At 39.3% G+C, this 10,000-nt stretch overlaps 3 protein-coding genes across 12 annotated transcripts in view; 2 read left to right on the top strand and 1 right to left on the bottom strand.

The window, feature by feature from the left end:
• Positions 1 to 10,000, top strand: part of LOC137973057 (tetratricopeptide repeat protein 28-like) — a 178,050-nt gene that overhangs the window by 120,426 nt on the left and 47,624 nt on the right. The gene's annotated exons all lie outside the window — the stretch shown is intronic.
• Positions 1 to 10,000, top strand: part of LOC137973058 (tetratricopeptide repeat protein 28-like) — a 77,988-nt gene that overhangs the window by 56,184 nt on the left and 11,804 nt on the right. For 2 of the 4 annotated variants that reach the window (XM_068819781.1, XM_068819782.1), the window contains one exon: positions 9,554 to 9,623. The gene's annotated coding sequence lies outside the window, so the exon portion shown is untranslated. Of the gene's footprint in view, positions 1 to 7,621; positions 7,737 to 7,799; positions 7,840 to 9,553; positions 9,624 to 10,000 lie in introns of those variants that run through there. The other 2 variants (XM_068819784.1, XM_068819783.1) reach the window with 2 other exon arrangements.
• LOC137973860 (uncharacterized) lies at positions 717 to 5,141 on the bottom strand. The gene is made up of 2 exons (XM_068820755.1): positions 5,003 to 5,141; positions 717 to 2,988 (listed from the first exon to the last, which is right to left on the bottom strand). The coding sequence occupies exon 2, from the start codon at positions 2,970 to 2,972 to the stop codon at positions 2,016 to 2,018; it is 957 nt and encodes a 318-aa protein (XP_068676856.1). The 5' UTR covers positions 2,973 to 2,988; positions 5,003 to 5,141; the 3' UTR covers positions 717 to 2,015.

The following is a 10,000-nucleotide window of genomic DNA, read 5'->3' as shown; positions in this document are numbered from 1 at the left end:
TTTACACAATTTTAATGCTGAACAACGTCATTCAATAAAGTCTCAAGTCGGTTTAAACGTTCTGCATCTTGTAGAAGACCTGGATAGGGTGATGGCTAAATATAAAGCGACATTTCCTATTGGTGCCAAATCTAAAGCATCCAAATCAAGAAAAAAGAAGGAACAGAAGAAAAAAAGGGAGAAGAAGAGGATTGCTGCCTCAGAAAGCCGTAGAACCCGAACCTGTATAATTTTTCGGTCTTTGGGAGGTGAACCCATTGATGACAACTATGAAACAGAAGTATGTGGCATTCCTCAGCTAGAAACTGTAGACCTAGAAACCCTCTCGCTGTTTAAATCAAGAACAGAACTGGCATGTCTGCGGGACCTCTTAAATGCCAAATGTTTTATTGGCAAAGCTCACAACGTGGTTTGTGACTTCTGTGCATGAGCGATTGTTTCAATCTATCATATGTTGACATTCTAAATAAGTTAAAGCATGTGTTTATGTTGATGCAATATTTAGACATTATGGATAGTCAGAGGCGTGGCATCTGTCTATTTGGAAAATGTTTATTTATTCATTATCGAATTTGTGAAATTTAATTAAGACCCCCCCTCAACTTACTTGAGGAATCTAATGTAGAGCCCCCCCCTCCTTTCCATTATTTTAACTTAAGGCCCCCCCCTCTGGTTTTAGGGCCCCCCCCTCCTGATAATTATTGCGCAGTCCCTTAGTTTTTTTGTCGTTTTCACTATTACATAACTTTTCACTTGGAAAGCCCATTAAAACACTTGAAACAATCAGCTGTTAGGTACGTCCATTGGAGATATTTTGAAAGGCCCTTTATAGCACCTAAATGTCCACCTTACAAACCCTTTTTCTTCTTGCAAACCCCTTAACCCTTTTACCCTTTAGCCTGGAAAAAATCTTCCTTTTTTGAGTGGGATCTCCCCGTGCGGTGCATTACAGAGGGTATCCCACCTGAAGATGGGTAAAGAACTCGTCTATTAAACGAGACATGAGGGCCTGGGAAAATGATTTTATTGCATGCTTATTTCTGCCCGTCGCCGTTACAACCACACTTAGTTTTACTGACGAATTCGCGTTACATTAGTTTACAGTGAAGCTCCCCAGACTTCAAAAGCCTTCAAATCCTGCAATTACGCGTTTTCGACATCATTTCACGGCACACCATTCTAAACTCGATGCATGTCAGGAGGCATGTAACGGTTAAAGCGCGAAAGCGTGATATTGTCTAATTATTATACTTACGGCTAAAATTAGGCGATATCACGCAAGCTTGAGCGCTATAACTGTTTTATAATTCAACACATTGATAACAAATGAAAGATTCCGAAATTGTAACATTTGTGAAGCGGCACCGGTCCGTCATTTTCACATTCTCATCTATCGCCGAATAGACGTCATGTAGACCTACATCTATCGAGAGCTTTCTAACCATGTTTGGGCAATTATTAATGTGTTGAATAGACCTTTTTCGCTTGTACATTTTGTTTTCCCAATACAAATCATAAGATAATACTCAGGAGGTTTGGTCCTTCGTTTTATTCATTAAAAAGAGTGCATGCAAGCATGCATGTGTCTGCATGCACTCTTTTTAATGAACAAATTTTTTAAGGACCAAACCTTCTGAGTATTATCACAAGCCTGTATTGGGAAAACAAAATGTACAAGCGAAAAAGGTTACAGTTATGGCTCCCTAAGGATATTAAATGTGTTTCCGTTTTGCTGCCGTTGCGTGTTAAAAATCAATAGATAAAACTGCTGTTTTACAAATCACCCTTACAATGACAAAACAAGTTCCAGACCTACACCAGGGAAAACTAATAATGCGACGATGTCAAAGCTGCCTCCCTCTACTTGCTAAAAATCAAATTATTAAAATGTGTTTTTTTTTACTAACCACCCTTACAATTAATAAACAAGTACGTTCCTGACCTATGGCAAGGAAAACTAGTTATGCGACGGTGTCCGGCAAATTTAAAGCTGCAGCGCTAACTTGGTGTCATCTCTATGCCTTGGTATCCTGGACCATAACCGGTGGTTGGTTTGGATGCGGCTCCTTTAGTGCCTTTTGCTTCCTCTTCACTCGCATGCGGTACAGAAGGACCGATGCGACAACCGCGATCAAGAGCCCAGCTACAGCACAGCCCACGGCTGAGAAAAGCAGAAAGTTGTTTGTACCTTTCTCGCGAACCACCTCAGTGATTGTGCCTGTTTCATCTTTGTCCACGTCTCCACCCATGTTGGGAAATGCGCTCTCAACCATTACCACATACTTCCTGTTCAAGTGCTCGTGGACAAACTCTTCCATGATTTTTTCAAACTTTTGGCATTCTCCCTCACGCGCACAGCGCAAGAGTTCTGTACAGATGTCGTGAAGCATGTCAATCCAGCGTGGAACCTTTGCTGTTTGGTTGTCATGGAAAGCGTCGCTAAGATACCAAAAGTAACCTGTGCGGTTGGTCACGCGACGAATGGCAGCGATCAGAGGAAGATACTCGCTCCAGCTCAGCTCATGAGGACAGAACGTGGTGCTGATTGGCGTGAACGCCTGACCATCTGCGTTTAATGCGGCGTCGCACTCGGTAGCAAGCGTAAACAGACGAGATCTCTTCACCTCTCCTTTCTTACCATAAGGGCGAACAGTATCGGCATCAATTACCATGTGGTCTTTTGTGAAGCCATCGTAGGTTGTGAAATTGTCGGTATGGGCCCTCGGATAAACAGCTTCCACCTTGCACCAGCCAGGCATCCGCTCAGTTCCCCTGATCCCACGGATGGTGTCGCCGTTGGACAGCTGAGAGAGGCGAATGATTCCCTTGGTCTGCTCCTCTACGCGCATTTCACTGGAAACGCAGTTGCTATTGCAACAGTTACTGCAATCCCTGCAGTGTTGACTCTCCGCGAATGCTCCAGGGACAAGGATCCCGAGGATGACCAGCAGAAAACTCGATAAGTGACTCATTGCAGCTTTGAAAAGTCTAAAAGCGGAGAAACAAACATCGACTGATTGACGCACAAATGATTTTTCTGTTTTCAAATAAATATTTCGGGCTTTTAGTCACAATATTGATTTTTCAGTGTAAGGAAAGAATTAGGGGTAGGTAGAACACTTGGAGAAAGTTTAGGAAAACTGCTACAGCGTCTGAATGAAAGCTAAAACTTTGCTATTAGAAACTAAACGCAATCACTCTGAAAACCTCTTACAGAGCTTTACCGTGACCGTCAACAGTACATCACAGAAAAGCTCCAACATTGAAATCAACAATCATTAATTTGCAGACAATGTAATTATAAGCTGTTATGAATAATTTAGCAACTCAATAATGAGTAAATCAAAAAGGTATCTCAATGACTAAATGAAGCTCCACTCATCCAAAACACAATTTAAAAGCAGACTTGAAATTGAACGGCCACACATTGAAGGCCCGGTTTCGAAAAGCATTCTTTGTTCCCATAAAATGTATCTTGTGTTAGGCATGAAGTTCTAATTAAACTAAAACAAGAGATGATTTGTTCCCGTTAAGCTTTTCCACGAAATGTAATTAACATGCATGTTTTGCTTGACGTACAAGTACGAAAATATGAATTTCTTGCCAGGAGTGGTTTTTTATAAGCATTGAATTTCGCCAACAGGATAAAAAGAGCAGCTATTCACATTTGAGCATTTTCAACTCAGTTTCTTTAAGACTGAAACGATCGTCATCACAGTAACTCAGATTAATTACTCCACACGAAAACAAGTCAATGAACCAATTAGAATTCAAAGCAGATTCGAGTAGCCGGCGCTAAACGCGGGAAAACGCATTCGAGCGAGTCACGAGTGGTTTTGGTTTTACTTCTGATTTGGAGAGGAAGTGGAGCGAGATTTTTGAGCCTAACGCAAAGTGTAGATATGCAACCCCCTCCCCTAGACCCTATTTCAGACAACAAGAAGAGGGTTTTAATACCCGATTTTTGACCAAAACATGCTACTGATTTGGCATCAAAGCTCTTGTAAAGGAAAAACTCTTTACCTTGCTTCAGACTACAGAACAGAAAATAGCCCATTTTCGGACCAACATTGTCAAAATCTGTAACGTCCCGATTTTAGACCAAAATTGCTCGAGAGCCATACCCCTTGGAACGATACATACCCATGTTGACATAAGGGACAAAACCAAAATCAACACTACATTAAAAATTGTTCTTTTACTAAATTATATATCATGAGTTAATCTGAGCTCTGTTTTGTGCGTTCAAGTCAACATTGCTCTTAGGAATGTACACGCAGATCACCTCAAAAGGGAAGTTATTAAACTCAATTTTGACACGAAATGAATACGACTTGGATTCCTTATGTGACGACCTCGCAGGTACTAGGTGGTGTGTAGTTGCAGTTGTAATTTCAGCCCAGAAGATAGAAAAGATTGTTAGGGTTAAGTAGGACTTTCCTGTTTAATCTAAGTGCCCGTGTGGATGGGATTAAAACGTTATCCGTAAAACGCCCCAGGATTCATGCGCACGGAAAACTTTCGACGCGTTTACGAAGGAAACGTTATATGTGTGGAAGGACCCCGTGTAAGCTAGAAATACATTACATTGTGAGAGGTTCATTTCTTTCAAGATTTCAAGATCTCTAGCTCTCTAGCTACAGTTTTCTTGTCTGGCGTTTCTTGTAGGATTGCAAAAATGGTTTCTCAAATTGATTTCGTTTCTATTCTAAGAATTTGCTTAATTGTTCTACATGATGTGAGGGCATTGTTCTTTGTTTGGAACTCCAAGCCAGGAAATGTTTGAAGGGAGCATAAAGCGATGTGAAATCACGGTCTTCATAATCTTACAAGGATAAAGTTTTAGATATGACGCCGGGACTCCAAATTTACACATTTCTAGTACGTTTAAGATAGTTGATCTTCAGCGCATTTTTCGGGTGCGTCCGTAGCAGGTGATTAACAGTTTTAACGAAATCAGTCAAAAATAATGATCTGAAAGACCTCTTTGTTAGTCACTCACCTCACTTGTCTCTTCTCTCTTGCTAGCGAAGAAAGCCAGATAACCAGACGATTAAGCTGCTGCCTTTGTCAGCCAGCCTCTGAGCGTGTGAAAGACCTAAACGGTTTTGCCGCTTGAAATCGTGTGCTTATTATATAAGGGAAATTATGAAGGCGTTTCTTGGAAAGGAAGTCTTTATGAAGATGATTCGCTTCCTTTAGTAGCAGGGCGTTATAATTAATTTGAAACGGAAAGCGAATTAAACTTAAGTTATAATTAAGACTTCTGCCATGCAGCAAAAATGTTTTTTGTCCTGGGAAAGTTCTTGTATAAAGTGCCCCCGTGAACGAGAAAAGGATTCAAACTTTACGTGATTCACGTGTTAATATCGGGGTTGCAAACATTCTCGGCTGCAATAGACCAATTTCGATTCAAAATTCAGTCCTAAAACAAAAGACATCATCTCGAGGCTCTGGGGATTAAATATAAGGATTTGAATGAGTTTATTCCCCAGAGCCTCGAGATGATGCCTTTCGTTTAGGACTGAATTATATCGAATGTGGTCTATTAAGCACCTACATGATATTTTGGACGACCTTAGACCTCATTAATAAGCAAACTTTATACTTCGAAAAATAATAATTAAAGACTCTAAAGGAAATTTCTCACTATTGCATGTCTCACTTTCAGATTTCAGGTTTTTGTCAGACCGAATTGCATCCATAACTGCGAGGATCACAGCATTACTTGATTTCATATCCACAGTTCAGTATATGGTTTATTTCATATATCATTTTGTTCATTGATTCATTCATCACGGGAACATTAGAACCCACAAATGACCAGCTCCCAACTTCAGTGGCTTCATAGCTCAGTTGGTTAGTGCGTCGCACCAGTATAGCGAGGTCACGGCTTCAAGCCCACTTGAAGTCCTAAATTTTCAGGCTTCTCTACGCAATTGCTAAAATTGCGTCCATAACTGCGAGGATCATAGAATGACTTGATTTCATACCCGCAGTAACTGTTCAGTATATGGTTAATTTCATATATCATTTTATTCATTCATTGTTTGCACGAGAAACATCTGATTCAGTATTTCGCCCAGGGCTAATTAGTATTCGATTTATGTGCACATCGGAGCAAGAGAACCCGAAAGAATGGAAAGCTGTCAGAACCTTTCATTTAGTTAGAATCACGAGAATTCACCCTCCACGATTACATTACAATTGAATCGAGCTAAAACTCATTCAAATTGACGTTTTGGAGTAAGTGAAATCGTGAACTAAACACATTCACCGTCTCCGCTGAAACAAATTAAGGCAAAGTTCTATCTACATTTAGTCTACTATGTCGAAAATCTTATGATCCCAAATCCCTGACAATTATTAGTTGAATAGCATTAAATGTTGCACTTTCCCAGCTTATTATCGAAAATTTTAATCCTCTTCTTGTATGGTCATTTGGTTGAGAGGACGTTTCTTAGAAAGCGCGGTATAATGCTTTCCAGTAAAGTCAAGCAACCATAAAAGAAACTCAAGGCCAAAACCCTTGTTTGTGGTGCAGAAGAAAAAGCTCTACGTACAGACACATTTTTCAATTCCCTATTTTATCAGTCAATCTCCGTATTTACACATTCCAGTAAGCGGACATTTTTGAAATTAAAATTGGATTTTCCTTTGTTTATGCTTTCTCTTAAGCGGAAATCCCTCGTATAATAATTGAATCTTGGCAATGAAGTTTATCTTTGATTTGCAATTCAAACAAAACTATGACTTTTGACAGAGCAACAGAACAGTGGGGTCGGTTTTGTCAAATCTCCATTAATGATTCGGAATTGACACTCCTTTATCTAACGCAGAGTCTAAACACATAATTGAATTGAAAGGACTGGTTTTGGGATACAACCGTCGACAAGCATGATTTGTTTCTGTTCTACTTTTCCACGAAATGTGACCTAATTAACATGTAACGTAGAATTCCGAAAATAGGGGCACCCAAGAGTAACGTTAATTTGAAGACCTTTCTAATTATTCCCGAAGACAACAGCCCTCTTGAAAGTAACGGTCCCCTTAAATTAATTAAAATTCCATAAGAATAAGATCATCAACATTTCAAATCCCTTGTGCCTGTGCTCTTACTGAGGACCACAATGCATTGCGTTTTGCAAGAGAGAAGGTTTCCTGTACTGAATTTATCTGCCTATTAGAGACCCGAGTTACTTGCTCGGTTCAGGCTTGCTTGCTGCGGAAGCAATAAACTTTGATCTCGTTTTACCAACTTCAGTCTACCGCAGCACAAAACAAGGGTATTGGGTGTGGTTACTGGACTGCTTTGGAAACCACGAGAAATCGCTACGTTGCTTGCTGGCATAGCTGACGTCTCTATCATCCAAAACTAATTTTCTATCATATTAGTGACACACTCGGCTAACGCCTCGTGTTCCACAAAATTTCTGCTCTTATCATATTTTGACGTCATATGCAGTCTTATTGACTAGTTTCACCATTCCATACGTTTTATTAACTTTTCTTTTTTTGTGGGATGGGTGGGGGGGGGGGGGGAGGGGGATATTTATAAAAGCAATCTTGGGACTGTATCATGCTTCAGTGAATTGAATATCCATTATTTTCATGCGGTTATTAATGAGTGAAGCACGCACGCAAACAATCTACCGATATTGCTTATCTATTGATTTATTTGTAGCTGGATTCCTTGTTGATGCTCACTCTGTTCCAAGGACTAAGAGTATTGCAAGGTAAGCGTAATTGTATATTCTTGCCTACTGTGTGAAGTTAATTATCTGTTTGTTGTGTTATAGAACTGTCCTGCCTTCTATACTTTACTTGTACATCGCGAAAGTAAGTTAATTTAAGCCACTTAAGTTTAGATGAAGTAGAGTACGTTTCAGTTTTCTTACCCGGGTAGATTCATCAAAATGGACGAGGGTTTCACGAAACAAAAAATGAGTGCCTAAGAATGCGTTGAAAAATTCTGATTCTGTTATGTCTCATCGGCTTTAAAGTCACACTCAAAGCTAATCAAGACTAGAGCTTCATATATTTGCGTTCCCTTTGCAACCTTAAACCCCGCGAGACTAAATCATCAGTTGTTAGGAGCAATGGAAGAATCAACTATTTGGAGTAAACAGTCATCGTTCCGTAAAGAGCTGCCTCATAATTTGCACAGATTTATCGAGTATAAAATGACTTGGTGTTGTTTATGTTTCGTTTGTCATTTAAATGCCTCTCCTAATAACTTTGGAGTTGCTCGAGAATGTAGTAACCATCAATCGTAATTCGGCAGGGTCGTTTTTTGGCCTCACATCAGTCCGCACTGATGATCCATTTGGAACGACAGTGGTAATTAAGTTGGTCGATGTCTGTCAACATTGTCCGATATAACAAGATCGTTTTATGCTTAATAAACCAGTTTTGATTACTTTTTGGGTGAACCTATGATCCTCACCGGCAGTTATGAACGCAATTTTAGGAAGGATCCTGAAAATTCAAGACTTCAACGGGATTTGAACCCGTTACCCCGTTCAAGACTTGAATTTTCAGGCTTTTCTACCGACTCTACGCAGTTCATAAATGCGAGGATCATAGCTTCACTTGATTTCATATCCGCGGTTCAATATTGATACGATTCATTTCATATATCATTTCATTCCTTGATTACTTTTTACTTGCTTCCTGTTGCTTTCTCTGTACTTTGGACTAAAGCTAACCACTCTTTCAGTATTTCTGTTATGCATATTTTCTGAATTAAACTAAATTAGTGATCGCAGTCATTCAGTTGTGAACGACGCACGCACGCAAAAAATCCATCCCCTCTTTAACTTATTTGTAATGGTATTCATTTTTCCTGCTCAACTGGTTGTAAAGAGGGACGTTGCAAGGCAATAGGAATATTAGCTTGCTGCAAGAGTTTAATAAATTATTTGTTTGTAGTTTGATCAACCTATAGCGCCCTCAATTCTTTCCTTGTACACCGAGAAAGCAAGTCAGAAATGATGCATCTTGAAATTTTTAAGAATAAAGAAGGTTTTAGTTTTCTTATCCGGCTCTGAGATTCAAAATGGAAGGAGTTATGAAGCAAATATTGAGCAAGAATAAGTAAGAATTCGTGGCAAAAATGTCTGTCGAGCATATATAATTTAAGTTTCAAACAACAAAGACAAAACTGTTAGGCTGTACAGTTTTCAAAAACCCAAATAGCAATCCATTTTAATCTTCTTCAGTCTTGCCTTGCCTCCTTTAAATTTGTATTTGGTGTTTTATTCAAACCTTCCTTCAATTTTTAAGTAGATACATGTATTTTTACGTTTCGCTTGATTTGGTTGCCAGTTCCCAGTCCCTAAATTTGCCTAATTATAAATTTCGTAACTGTTACACAGCCCCTTTAAAGCTAAGCAACGTGAGAGCCTTTTTTATTTTGTTCCATAAGGAACGTTTCAGTTTTACGCTCTTGTTCTACTCAGATTTGTGTTAAGAAAGTTAACACTTTTCCGACAAGATAATGTTCTACCAATAGACTTCATAATGCAATACCCACGTAAAATTGAAATTGCAGAGTCACGACACCATTGCTTCACCTCCACGAAACTTTTGCTTTTGAAAAGCATCCGTTTGGACCAACACTGGTAAGTCGCACATTGCTCCGTATGGCCTTATCTCATGAATATATTACTAACGTGATGCAAACCAGCACCGATTACGTATGTCTTGGTTTATGCCTGTTTCAATGTAATTTAAGAGCCCTGAAAGTAACCGACAATCAGCACCCTCAAGATTTTAAAGTAGGAGGTGGTGGAACAAGAAAATTCCAGTTAAAATAAATAGGGGTCTTTTTGAAATCAAGGCTTCGAAACTTGGGTCACTTAATAGAGTTAAATGAATTAAATGGCACAAACAGTTTAAAATTCAATTGAGGCCTTACACTACTGTAAAATTGATGTTAAAATTGTTAAAAACGTTTAGAATCCGAGCTTTCGCCGATCTACGGCATCATCAGGGATAA

This window comes from Montipora foliosa, chromosome 10 (assembly GCF_036669935.1).
Source record: "Montipora foliosa isolate CH-2021 chromosome 10, ASM3666993v2, whole genome shotgun sequence".
In the NCBI taxonomy this organism is placed as follows: Eukaryota; Metazoa; Cnidaria; class Anthozoa; order Scleractinia; family Acroporidae; genus Montipora; species Montipora foliosa.
This window is presented reverse-complemented; position numbering and strand designations above follow the sequence as displayed.

Bases quoted from the DNA above. Each gene is read 5' to 3' on its own strand.
- LOC137973860 (XM_068820755.1), bottom strand. From the start codon at position 2,972: ATGAGTCACTTATCGAGTTTTCTGCTGGTCATCCTCGGGATCCTTGTC.